This window comes from Oryctolagus cuniculus, chromosome 7, assembly GCF_964237555.1.
Source record: "Oryctolagus cuniculus chromosome 7, mOryCun1.1, whole genome shotgun sequence".
NCBI classification, from domain to species: domain Eukaryota; kingdom Metazoa; phylum Chordata; class Mammalia; order Lagomorpha; family Leporidae; genus Oryctolagus; species Oryctolagus cuniculus.
The window spans coordinates 31,565,118-31,578,534 of NC_091438.1; the positions used below are offsets into that span (position 1 = coordinate 31,565,118).

At 55.0% G+C, this 13,417-nt stretch overlaps 1 protein-coding gene across 4 annotated transcripts in view; it reads right to left on the minus strand.

Moving 5' to 3' along the window:
• Positions 1 to 449: 449 nt before the first annotated feature.
• The window catches only part of STYXL2 (serine/threonine/tyrosine interacting like 2), a 36,539-nt gene continuing 23,571 nt past the window's right edge, over positions 450 to 13,417 (minus strand). For all 4 annotated transcript variants that reach the window (XM_051858410.2, XM_051858409.2, XM_070077379.1 and 1 more), the window contains 3 exons: positions 11,238 to 11,469; positions 8,720 to 8,937; positions 450 to 3,785 (listed from right to left, as the gene is read on the minus strand). In XM_051858410.2, coding sequence (XP_051714370.1) covers positions 988 to 3,785; positions 8,720 to 8,937; positions 11,238 to 11,469 — 3,248 coding nt within the window. In that variant the 3' untranslated portion in view covers positions 450 to 987. The remainder of the gene's footprint in view (positions 3,786 to 8,719; positions 8,938 to 11,237; positions 11,470 to 13,417) is intronic.

Consider the following 13,417-nt stretch of genomic DNA (forward strand, 5'->3'; position numbering starts at 1 on the left):
TGGGGGTGCTAAGAAGGATGCAGCCGCCTAGTGCAACATCCAATGGTCTTCCAGGAAATACAAAGCAAGGGTGGCCCCTGGAGTCTATAGAAATCCATCTCCACCTCCTTGTGTTGAGCTACTTTTCTTCTCTTCCATGATCTGGCTTTGTTTTCCTGCCATTTCAAAGGAATCCTCTCTCTGCCTTTCATCTTGCCACCCTCACCAGGGTAAAGCTCATTCGCTTTGTCTCTGTCTAGTTCCCTCTGCTTCTCCCCAGGCTTTTCCCAGTGAGCTCTCCCACCCAAGACTAAAGACTGTTACCCTTTTTATAGTGAGCTGATGCTGATGTTGTGTCACAGGTTTTGGGGAGCAAAGTGAGGCGGGCTCGTGATCGTCCATTTGAACCTTTTAAATGTGGATTTCCCTTAATATCCAAAGAGCTCCAATGAACTGGGATGAAGAAGAACTATTTGACAATATAGCAATTTAATGGAGATCCAAAACATCAAAGAGGAGCAACCAGAACTGAACCTTAAAGGGAAGCATCCGGAACTGAGGGAGAGGTCAGACTTGCCACAGGATAGATTTTTCTGGGTCTCATTAAAACTTCTACAGACAGAACGACATCCTGGGTTCATGGCCTCCCTGGAAGTCTCTGACAAACCACAGGGCCTATTTCAGGCTCACCTCTCTGTGTGGGATGAGCGCCACCCGACACAGAAGTGAAACACCCAAGCTCCGAGGGCGCCGGGCTGCATAAAAGGGGCCAGGAGCCCGGCGCTCCCTCCGCTCCTGGAGGGGTCTCCTCCTGCCCTCACCTCCTCCCCCCATTCCGCCTCCAGGGCTTTCTGCTCAGTGCCTCTCGTTTCAGCTCTTTCCTTCTGGAAGATTCTGCCATGTCTTTACCCCTTGATGGCCGGGGACAGGGGCGGGGGGCTGAGCTCTGTGCGAGCAGAATGGCTTCTCCCTGGGTTCTCTGCCCCTCCCGGGTGCACGGGGCCCAGCTCAGTCCTCTCTCCTCCTCTGCAGCTTCGTCCTGGTTTCTTCCTGCCGCCGCCTCCAGGCAGCAATGATGGCCTCATCGTCCATTTCCTCCTCTTCCTCCCTGTCCGTGCTTCTCCGATACTGGGACCGCCGCCCGGAGGCAAACCTCCCTTCTTCTCTGTTTTCTGTCTTCTCCTTCTCTCCCTCCTCGTCAGACCTCATGAAGCTCTGGGTGAATTTCCGCTTAGCCCCAAATTCGGAGAAATCCGACTTGGAGGACTCTTCCACGTCTTCCCAGTCCCTGGGCCTGGCCCAGCTGGGGCGCGGCAGCTCCGGGGACTCGGCCCCTTCAGGGGGCTCGGGGGTTCTGCGGAAGAAGTAGGGCTCTGGGCTCGCCTCTCGGGAGCTTGAGGTCTCGCTGAAGGTGGATCTGGAGAACTTGTGCGTCTCTCTGCCCTCCTTGGTGGAGGAGGCAGAGAAGCGCGAGGAGCTTCTCACAGAGCTGCCGTTCGCCTCGTGGTAGGAGGTGGTGTCCTGCTCCTGGGACTGGGACTTGGAGAACTTGTAACTGGACGATTTGGACTCCGTCTCCCGGAACAGGGACGATCGGGTGTACTTCCCCCGGGAGCTCCCAGACCAGTCGCTCTGGGGAGGGGACTTCTCCTCTGTCCCAAGGCCACTGAGCCACCTGCTGATGCTGCTGTCCATCTCTCTGCCAGCTCTGCTGCTGTTTTCATAGTGGTTAGAGACAGCCAGCGAGGAGGAGGCGTCTGTCTCGGGTTTTTGGGAGTTGCTGCGGGAAGAGTATCGGAAGCTCCCGATGGCACTGTCAGTGTCCTCATCCCTGTCCCCCAGGACGTCGTCCTCTTCGGCCTTGACCTTCTTCTTCTTGAAAAGGGAGCTGCGCTTGTTGTCTGAGGCCAGCTTTTCCACTTTGTACTCGGACATCTTCTCACTGAGCTGCGCCTGCATCTCCCTCTCCTTCCGGCCGAGCTCCTTCAGGTCCACGTTGTCAGCGAAGAGGCTGTAGATGGGCTTACTGGTCCCCCTCACTCTGCCCCCAGTGCCTTCAGCCCTGGAGCCCAGCGCAGTGCTGGAAGACAGCACTGACTGTGTGTCGGAGCTGGGTCTGGCCTGGCTCTGGGGCGGCAGGCAGGCCCCCAGGGAGGAGCTGCTCTGGCCGCTGAGCATGGACACTTGGTCATCCCCCAGGCAGCTGGCCGCTGGTGCTGCCGCCTTGAAGCTTGCCACGGATGGTGGGCGGGACAACAGCAGCATCTCATTTTGCTTCTGGGCGAGGGTCTCGCTGACCACGTTGGCGATCCAGTTCTGGATACTGGCAATGGAAATGGTGTCTCCGGGGCCCACGGGCAGGGTAGGCAGGGGTGTGGTGGGGTTGGAGGCCTGAGACAGGTGGGAGCGGAGGCTCTGGGAGCTGAGGACTGACGCTGTGTCCCCGTCAGCGCTGACAGAGGGGGCTGCCGACCAGAAGGCAGACAGGGGGATGCTCCCACTGGCAGCTGAGCTCTCTGCCTCCCAGCCTCCCAGGGACTGGCTCTCCTCCAGCGTCTGCCTGCTTCTCTCCAGCAGCTCCAGCCTCCTTTGTCTCTTCTTAGCCAGGACGGCGTCCTCGCCCTTGCTGAGCTCTAGCACCTCCTCCTTGTTCTCGCTGCCCACCTGCTTCTGATGTTTCAGCTTCCAGGCCTGGTAGGCCGACAGGCTCACATCCGCAGGCTTCCTCGCGCCCTCTGCGTCCACGGCTCCCTGCTCGCTGCTGCTGTCTCCTGCCTCTGAGTCTTTCTTGTGAAATCCAAACTGGATTCTCTTGATCTTCCACCTTTCCAGGGCAGTGAGCTTGTCCTTGTTCCTGCTGCAGAAGTTATAGAAGGAGCTGGCCTCCGAGGACACGCTCTCCTCGTCATCCTCTCGCGCCCTGCTGCCTGCCTCCACCTGCTCCCTCTTGCTCCGGCAGTGGTAGCTGCGTGAAGCTTCCCGCTCGATCTCCTGCAGTCGCTCGTTCCACACGTCCCAGGTGCTGTCGGTGGACACCGAGTCCGAGCGGCGTCGGGGGCCTGGGCTCTGGCGGCCCCTCTGCAGCTGCTGCTTCAAGATCCGCACGTCGCGGCTGCTCAGGCTCTCGAAAGTGCTGCTCTCGCTCAGCGTGTGCCTCCGCCTTCTGCCCACCGAGGAGCCGGCCTCGCTCTCCTCTTCCTCCTCCTCCTCCTCCCGCCCCCACCGCCGGTGCCCCTGGGCTTGGTACCTCTCATTCCGGCTCTGCCACTCCTGGATGAGCCTCTCCACGTCTTCGTCCTCCGCATCCCCGTCCTCCGGCTGCGCCCCACCCTGGCCGGCCGAGGCTGAGCACCTGCCGTCCCCGCCCTGGGGGCCTTGGCCCGTGCCTAGGCCCTGCCCCCTCTTCCAGGCCTCATAGAGCTTCTCCTCTTCCTCTTCGTCGATGAGCGTCGGGGGCTTGGAGGCCCGGCTGGCCTTGCCCAGGGAGGAACCGCTCAAGAGGCTGGTGATGTCGTCGTCCTCCTCCACGGTCAGGGCCTGCACTCTGGCCCCCAGCGTGCTCCCTGCGGCCCCGTCCGAGTCCGCGTCCGCGTCCGCGTCCGCCTCGTCCTCGTCCCGCTCCTCCATGAGCTTCTCGTTGAGCTCGCGCAGCTGCTTCAGGAAGCCTTCGTTGGGGCAGATGGGCCGCTTCCGGCGCAGGGTGAGCAGGGCCTCCAGGATGGCCATGTTGTGGAAGATCATCAGGTAGGCCACCACCAGCACCGCCGAGCGGCTGACGCCCATCTCACTGCTGACCAGGACCTTCCCTGGAAACAACGGAAAACGAGATGATGCAGCACAGGGCCTCCCTCAGAGGACCCCCCCCCCCCCACGCCGCGCCAAGTGCTGCTTTGATGGGCAGCCCTTAAAAAGTTCACAGCGCCTCTGCTCAGAGCGCCTCGTGCCCTCCCCACTTTTGAAACACTGGAAGGGGGCCTGCGCCCTGCGCTGTGGCGCAGTGGGTTAACGCCCTGGCCTGAAGCGCAGGCATCCCATATGGGCGCCAGTTTGAGACCCGGCTGCTCCACTTCGTCCAGCTCTCTGCACCCACGTGGGAGACCAGGAGGATGCTCCTGGCTCCTGGCTTCAAATTGGTGCAGCTCCGGCCGTTGCGGTCATCTGGGGGAGTGAACCATTGGATGGAAGACCTCTCTCTCCCTCCTCTCTCTCTCTCTCTGCCTCTCCTCTCTCTGTGTAACTCTGACTTTCAAATAAATAAATCTTAAAAAAAAAAAAAAAAACACTGGAAGGCATTTCTGCTTCCTTCCTAACAACCTGAGGGAGGAGCAATAAAAGAATAGAGGAGGAAGATAAAAAGAAAATGAAGGGGGTCTGATATGGGTGAGTCACAGAGGTGGAATGTCACTGCTGGGGGGCACAGGTTTCAGTGGACACAGGGTCACCAGTCACCAGCCTGATACTTCCAGGGTGGGGAGCTCGCTAGCTCACATAAATACCTGGACTTGCTCCATGTTTGGATTACTCTAATTAAAAAAAAAAAAAATCTATTCATCGGGCCAGCACCCTACTGTTGCAGGGTAAAAGCTGGCATCCCATAGAAGCACTGGTTCAAGTCCCAGCTGCCCCACTTCTGATCCAGCTCCCTGCTAATGAACCTGGGAAAACAGCAGAAGATGCCTAAGTCTTTGGGCCCCTGCATCCATGTGGGAGACCTGGAAGAGGCTCCTGGCTCCTGGCTTTGTATTGGCTTAGAGGATCAGCCCAGCTCTGGCCTGTTTCGGCCATTTGGGGAGTGAACCATCAGATGGAAGATGTCTCTTGCTCTCTGTCTCTCTTTCTCTGTAACTCTACCCTTCAACTGAAAAAGTAAATCTTTTTTTTTTTTTTTTTTTGACAGGCAGAGTGGACAGTGAGAGAGAGAGAGAGAGACAGAGAGAAAGGTCTTCCTTTGCCGTTGGTTCACCCTCCAATGGCCGCGGCCCGTGTGCTGCGGCTGGCGCATTGTGCTGATCCGAAGCCAGGAGCCAGGTGCTTCTCCTGGTCTCTCATGCGGGTGCAGGGCCCAAGCACTTGGGCCATCCTCCACTGCACTCCTGGGCCACAGCAGAGAGCTGGCCTGGAAGAGGGGCAACCGGGACAGAATCCGGCACCCTGACTAGGACTAGAACCCCGGGTGCTGGCGCCGCAGGCAGAGGATTAGCTGTGGTGCCGGCCTGAATAAGTAAATCTTAAAGAAAAAAAGAAAACAAAACAAAAAAATGCATTAAGGGTTTGGTTGCTGGTGCCATGGGTTAAGCCACCAGTTCATCCCATATGAACACCAGTTGGAGTCCTGTCAACTCCGTTTCCAATCCAGCTCCCTGCAAATGCACCTGGGAAAGTGGGGGAGGATGACCTGAGTGATCGGGCCCCTGCACCCACGTGGGAGACCTGGAAGAAGCTCCTGGCTCCTGGTTTCCACCTGGCCCAGCCCTGGCTGGGGCAGCCATTTGGGGCGTGAACCAGCAGATGGAAGATTGATCTCTCTCTCTCTCTCTCCATCTCTTTTCAAACAAATAAATAAATCTTTAAAAGAATTCATTCAGATGTTAGAGCAAAATGCAGACTTCTGTAATAGTCATCTAGTGCTCCTATTCTGACATTCTGGGGCCAATAATGAAACTTCTGTACAAATTAGACCTTTAATAAAAACTTTTAAAGAGATCACCATTACATTCTTACATATTTATTTCTTTTCCTGGGTGTTCTGAGTCTTGCAATTACTGTCTAGACATCTTTTCATGTTTCCTTGCTATTCAAGCCACTCTCCTCAGGTTAAGATTGCATTTCTCAGTTTTTTCCCCAAGGAGGTTGCACCCAGGGTGGAGCAAGATATTTCCGGTTTGGACCGAGTCACACACAGTCCAGTTGACCCCTTATCACCTTTGTTCTGGGCGCTGGGCCCTCACTCATGTCATCGGAGCTTGCAACATGGATGTATCTGTCATATGATAAATGCATATTGTCTTTTCTGTCAACTCTATTAACTTTCTATCAAGTCTCTAAAACTTAAAACACACACACACACACACACACACAAAACCTGCCACAAAGTCATGTCTCTCTTTTCTTGCGGCATCTCTTCAACACAAGGATCGTTTCTCAAGTTCCTGTGAATGTTTTTGGTAGATGTGGGCTGGGCTTACAGCCTACAGATGCACCTGCCGGTCTTGACTCTGCCACTCAACACATTGGTTCTCCTCTGGCCTGGCCACTTTCTAAGTGTGACAAACATGCCTCTGTGCCTTCACTCTGATTCCCGTTTATACTGCAGACTGGGACCACAGGAGACTGACCTCCTCAGCTGTCACCAATCTATTTGCAAATAATCTAATTTGCTCAATTGAGCAAGAGTCTCACTGAGCGCCATGAGATGGAAGCGGTTCTTTTGTTGCTGTATGTTTGCATGAGTTAAGGTCCTGCCTTTGTCCCACAGGCCATGGAGACGGGGATTCCAGGGCAGATGCGGGAGAGCAGAGCCCAACAGTGCTGAAAGGTGTGACGCCGAGAGCCAGCAACCACTGCAGGGCAGTAACCCATGCCCGGCAAAGCTGCAGAGCATCATCTACGTTCCCTTAACTCAGCCCCTTGCACCTCCAGCTCCGGGCTCCGCTCTCCCTCCTCCAGGACCGCTCCCCTTTACCACATGGCCGGGCCCCAATCTGCTGCTGTTAGGACCAAAGTCTGACTCTTGCTTTGGAGATGGTGTCGCCAGGTCAGTCAGCTCACTTTAGGGCACTTCAGGACACGACCAGCCGGTTTTTGTCACAAGGGCACCAAATACAACTTAAGACTCAGTCTGATAGCAACCGGTTGGGGTGCTATGTTCTTCCCTGCTCCCAGAGAGGAGCCTCAGGGCAGCCCAGGGGACAAGTGGGAGGCTGGGTGGGGATTTTCTGTTTTCTCTCTGTGAAGTTCAGGGTTCATGCTGATGTAAAGATTTTTCTCTGCACAACTCTAGGGGGTACCCTTTGCATTGAAGTCAAAATATACTTGTTTGGGTACGATGAAAATTTCCAGCAGTGAAATGGTTTGGGGAAGGTGGCTTTTTCCTGACTGGCAGGTGACAGCAGGGTTGCTTGGTTAAAGGATCCATCAGTGAGTTAACAGTTTGGAGTCAGGACAGGCATTTGGCTGCCACTTGTGAGACCTGCCTCCTTTCTTGGAGTGCCTGGTGTGAAATCCGAGTCAGCTCTGCTTCTGATCCAGCTTCCTGCCAATGCACACTCTGGGAGGCAGCAGGTGATGGCTCAACTACTTGGGTTCCTGTCACTCAAATGGGAGAGCCAGATTGAGTTCCGGGCTCATAGTTTCCACCTGGCTCAGCCCCAGCTATTGCCAGGCATTGAGTAGAACACCCTTGCTCTTTCTTGGGTTGCACTTTTCCTATCTTCTGGGGTCACTGGGATTGTCGTTTAGAATTCCCAGTGCCAGGTGTCCCCATGCCCTCTTTTCTGGAGTAGAGGAAGCAGCAGAAGCAAGGCTCAAGGAGGAGAAGGCTCGGGGTTGCTGACAACTGCTCTGCCCTGCAGTTGCGTCTCCCCGCAAAGGCATAGACCAAAGTGACAACGCGTCCTTCCTTTGGCTGCCTGGTGGGACAGTGAGGCTGAATGGCAGTAAGCAGGGAGGAGAGGCCTGCAGGCCACATAGGACCATGAGTCTGGCACCGCTGGCTGGCCCCTGGCTACACATTTCTGCACCTGCCATGGGCATGCTGGACCCCTGGGTAGCTTGCTGCTGACGTCTTGCTGTCCTGGTGACCACTCCATCTCTGCCCCTGGGTTCGCTCTCATTTCTGGGGATGCACACCCAGGATACTGCAGGGCCACAGCCCTGCCTACAGCGCCAGAGTGAGTAACATTATTTTTTAAATATTTATTTATTTATTTGAAAGAGTTATACAGAGAGAGGAGGAGAGACAGAAAGAGAGAGAGAGATAGAAGGGGGAGGGAGAGAGAGAGAGAGAGAGAGAGGTCTTCCATCTGACGGTTCACTCCCCAATTGGCCACAATGGCCAGAGCTGTGCCGATCTGAAGCCAGGAGCCAGGAGCTTCCTCCCGGTCTCCCATACAGGTGCAGGGGCCCAAGGACTTGGGCCATCTTCTGCTGCTTTCCCAGGCCACAGCAGAGAGCTGGATCAGAAGTGGAGCAGCCGGGACTCGAACCGGTGCCCACATGGGATGCCTGTACTGTAGGCAGCAGCTTCACCTGCTACACCACAGTGCCAGCCTCAATAAATATAATTTTTAAAAATTCCTCTTCTCCCAGTTTTCCCACGGCTAGCTCCTTCTCACCCCTCAGCTTACACATCCCATTCTGTGAAAGGCCCCCCATCCACCTTCTGCTAGGAGCCAGCTGGTCACCTTGTCTGACATTTTTCTTTCTTTCTTTCTTTTTTTTTTTTTTTTTTTTTTTTTGGTTTTCCTTTCTTCCTTTCAAAACAATTTGCTCTCCCCTCACTATAGTCTAAGGATTCAAAGGCCGGACACTGCATCTTTCACCCAGTGCCTGGAACGGTAGCTGGCCCGGGTTAAGCCTCACTTACTGGATGAAGAATCACCCTTTCCTTTCTCCTCCTTTTAGGGGAAGAACACCCTGCTCAAGATCGGTTCCCTCCAAACACGGCAGATAACCAGAGGGTTCCATCCTGCTCCCCACGTGACTTCAGCCCCAGGGGAATCCCAGCAGACCCCCCCCTCACCTCTATAGGTCAGCAGTGCTTCATCCAGGAACTCGGCCGCCTTCCGGAAGTGCTGGGAGATGTCCACCTCCGGGAAGTCATCCACCTCCACCCCCAGGTACTGGATCTCCAGGCCAGTGTAGAAGTCAGGGCCAGTGTAGACGCCTGTGCCATGCGCGGCATTCAGGATGTGGGTAATTCCCAGGCGTTTCAGCCTCCCCTTGTTCACAGCCACGCTCCTGGGGCAGAGACAGGGATGTGTTTGCCGGAATCAGAGCTAGACAGGTGCCTTACCACTGCGATGGGAGGGGGAAGCCTGGTTAGAGGGTCAGCGGGTGACAGCTGGGCAAGGACCTCCTTCTCCGCTCCCAGATGTCTGGGCTCACTGCAAATGCCGCTGTGAAAAGGGGCAGTGACTTGACCGCAACAAGAGAGAGAAGAGACAGGGAACTGGGCAGAGGAGGGCAGAGTGAAGAGAACAGAACTGATGTGCCAGGGAATCTTTGAGTGGTACAGGGACCTCTAGCTTAAGATCCCATGCCTTGGGGCTGGCGCTGTGGCGTAGCAGGTAAAGCTACCACCTGAAGTGCCAGCATCCCATATGGGTGCCGGTTCGAGTCCCGGCTGCTCCACTTCTGATCCAGCTCTCTGCTATGGCCTGGGAAAGCAGTGGAAGTGCTTGGGGCCCTGCACCTGCGTGGGAGACCTGGAAGAAGCTCCTGGCTCCTGGCTTTGGATTGACAAAGCTCCGGCCATTGCAGCTGATTGGGAAGTGAACCAACGGATGGAAGACCTCTCTCTCTCTCTCTCTCTCTCTCTCTCTCTTTCTGCCTCACTTTCTCTCTCTGTGTAACTCTGACTTTCAAATAAATAAATAAATCTTTAAAAAAAAAAAAAAAAAAGATCCCATGCCTTGGGAGTGGCCGACAGTGTCAGACCAAAACAATACACTTAGGTGTCCTTTAAATTGATATTGCATGCTGTATTTTTCAAACTCCTTCCACATTATTTTATCCTAATAATAAACTTAAGAGACAGATTTTTTCCCCCATTTGAAGATTACAAAAATGAATTCAAGAGCTTTTATAATTTCCCAAGCCTGAGAAAGGTGAGAAAGGCTTTGAGCACCATCTGGTGTCTTAGATTTTGAGTTCACAGCTGCATTGACTGCGGCTGAGTGAGCGCAGTTTAGTCTGGAGAGGCTCTGAGGACAGTGCTGCCCAAGAAGGGGTGGGGGCCTTTAGTGGGTTCCTAGGGACTGCGCTGTGAATGTTCTTGGCTCTGCAGCTCCATTTAAGGATCACCAGGGGGCAGAGTTGTAGCTTATTGGGTAAAGCGGCCATCTACAGTGCCACCATCCCATATGAACACCGGTTCGAGTCCTGGCTGCTCCACTTCCGATCCAGCTCTCTGCTATGGCCTGGGAAAGCAGTAGAAGATGGCCCAAGTCCTTGGGCCCCTGCACCTGCGTGGGAGACCCGGAGGAAGCTCCTGGCTCCTGGCTGCGGATCAGCACAGCTCCAGCCCTTGTGGCCATTTGCGGAGTGAACCAGTGGATGGAAGTGCTCTCTCTCTCCCTCCCCCTCTCTCACTCTCACTCTGCTTCTTAAATAAATAAATAAATAAGGATCACTGAAGACCTGGTGCCGGGCTCCGGGAGTCAGGTCCTTTGGGGTGCAGTGTAGCCCCCATGTCCTAAAGCTGTTTTCCCTCCCGCCTTCCCTGGGGCCACAGACCCCCTCCTGTACTTCCGGACATGCAAGCGATTCTATTACGAGGACACTTCCTGCAGTGGTGGACCGCAAGCCTCACTTCCACAGATGGACCTCCGGGTACCAACTGTGCATTGGCAAAGCCCTGCAGGGACGGAATGCCAGTAACATTTTCTGACCTTACAAACAATAGACGGCTACTCTGGGAAACTCGTTCGACTCAAAAGCAACTCAAAGCAGCCCAGGACAGCCACCTCCCAGAGAGCTCTGCTCTGCACACCACGTTTCTTTCAAACGTCTTGGTCTTGGCTTTGGAAGAGCGCAGCACAGACCCCAATATCTCCCTCGGTTAGCGTCGCACTGGACATGTGCAGCAGTCGTTTGGAATCTAGTTTCCCTCTCATTGTGCTGAGCAGATTCAAACGCACACCCGTATTGTCAGTGGCTCCTCGTGTCCTGAACAGGCTGTCACAGGTGTCACGGGATGGTCACACTGGGGAGACAGTGGGGCTGGCTGGACTCTGGCAGGAAGGGAGGCCCAGGGAAGGCGCCTGGTGGGGCAAGGCTGTACCATGGAGCCCAGGTCGGAGCAGGAGGGCAAGCATTGAGGCCTGCATTTTGCCTGGGTAGCTTTGTGCCCAGGTGGACAGGGTGAGGTGGGGGTGGAGGGGGAGCTTTCTCCAAGGCCCAGGCAGGGGAGGCGGCCAGACAGCCTCAGTTTGCTAGGTGGACTAGGGTGGGGCTGTTGGTCAGAGCTGGAGGTATCTCTCTCTGGCACGAACCAGAGTGGTAGGGCAAAGGGGGGTGCCCCCAGCAGTCAGACTCACTTCTCAGCAATGAAGATATTGGGCCAGACCTCATCCACCTCATTCCGGGGGGCCTCTTGGCGGTCCTGGAGCAGGGCCCGCTGCAGGTCCATGACGCAGGGGGTGTTGTACAGGCTGGTGTCGTCCATCTTCTCCCTGACGCGGTTGTACAGGTCCTCCACCAGCAGCTGCTCTGCCGACTCCAGCATGCCCGGGCATTCCGCCTCTGCTCTCAGCCCCCGAGGCTTGAATTCTACACGGGACAGGGTCACGTCAAAGGGTTAGACGCCCTGCCTTCCCTGCTCCCTGGGGCACCCAGTACATGGACTGAGTGTGGCAGGGTTTGCCAGGAAGGACTCGATGGGGGTTCCGGGGCCCCCACTGCCTCCACCTGGACCCCTGTATTCAGTTCTAGCCCCAGGTTTACATGGGCATGGGTGAAGGGAAGCCAGCTTCTCCCTCCCATCTTTCTCTGCAGTTGACTGATAATTTTAAACTTTTTAAATATATTTAAAAGGCAGAGACACAGAGATAGACAGAGAGGGACACGGAGAGAGAGATCTTCCATCTGCCGATTCACTCCCTAAACATCTACAACAGGCGGGGCTGGGCCAGCTGAAGCCCGGAGCCCAGAACTGAATCCAGGTCTCCCACAGGGGTGGCGGGGACCCAAAGAGTTGAGCTATCACCTGCTGCCTCCCAGGGTGCACCATCAGCAGGAATGTGGTATCAGAAGCAGAGGCACGACTCACACCCAAGCACTCTGAAATGGAACACGGGCAGCCTCCGCGGTGTCTCAACTGCTGCACCCAAACCCTGCCCCTGATGGCTTTTAGACCCAGGTCCTTATCTACCAGGTGTATGTTGGGTTCATGTTTACCTCTCCCACAGTGCCCAGGACAAAGTGGATGCTCAGGAGTGTTTACTGAAGGAAGACTTGGTGCTCCTCCCTAACAGAATGCGCTCTGTGGGTCTGCCTCCTTTACAGATGGAATGCAAATAACCCTGGAGGGATAAAACTTCCAGCAGCCACTGCACAACATAGCCTTCTATTATATGTTTAAGTGGCTTGTGTATTCCATTTAGCGTCTTCTTCCCCACCACTGGCGTGTAAGCCCCTGGGACACGTCCTTCCGGCTGTCACACAAGTGGTGCAAGTTTGCCCTTAGTCCCATGACAGGACAACAGGTCGGAAAAGCACACACATTCCAAATGAACTCAAACTCCACTCACCCCCACCTGGAGTGAACCTTTTTCTCCTCCTCATAATATTTTTGTTCAGGGGCAGGCATTTGACAAAGTGATTTAGTCTCCCACTTGGGATGCACCCCAAATCAGAGCGCCTGGTTTGAGTCTGGGTTTTGCCTCCAATTTCAGTTTCCTGCAGGTGCACACCCTGGGAGGCAGCAGATGATGGTTCAGGTACTCGAGTTCCTGTCACCCATGTGGGAGACCCAGATGGTGTTCCGGGCTCTGACTTCGGCCTGACCCAACCTTGGCTGTCGCAGGCCGTCCCCGGGTGTGTTGAGTCCACCTCCCTCCCTGCATGGCTCCCCCCAGTTAGCTCTGTTCTCTGAGGTTTCTGTCGAAGCCCTTTTGCACCTGCCTGAGAGCGAGGGTTCCACCTCCCCCTGTTGTTACGAGCGAGCACAGTGGTGATCTTAAATGTCGCCCAGTAAGTGTTTCTCTCTGTACAACATGGACTATTTTTCCTCCCCTCACAGCCCTTCAGTCACTAAGGAATGAAATGTAGGCTTAATATCCCAGAGAAGGAGAGAGCAGGTAAGATCTAGAATATTAAAACGAAACTGCTTATTTTGGTTTCAGCCTAGACTTCGAATGTCTATCGCATTCTTTGACTTGAAAGGAAGAGAATTTTTTTTTCACTGAACTTGTCCTCAGTTAACAAAGCCTGGAAAGTGACCAGAGAGTGGAGCACAGAGCAGAGAGGGTGCATGACGGGAAGGCAGAGAGGTTGCCAGCCAGAGGCAGGAACGGAAGGGCAGGACCTGGAGCAACTCAGAGAGAGCTGGACCAGGGTGAAGCCACCACCTGGGTCCAGGAACCCTGGGCTGGCTTAGAGCAAGACCACAGACCCCCAGGTAGGGTGAAAGAACAAATAAAAAACAGAGGGGGCTTTGAGCAGACGGGGACCTTCCAGGGTGCCCAGAGCAAGCCACCAGCAACTGCAGATTGAATTC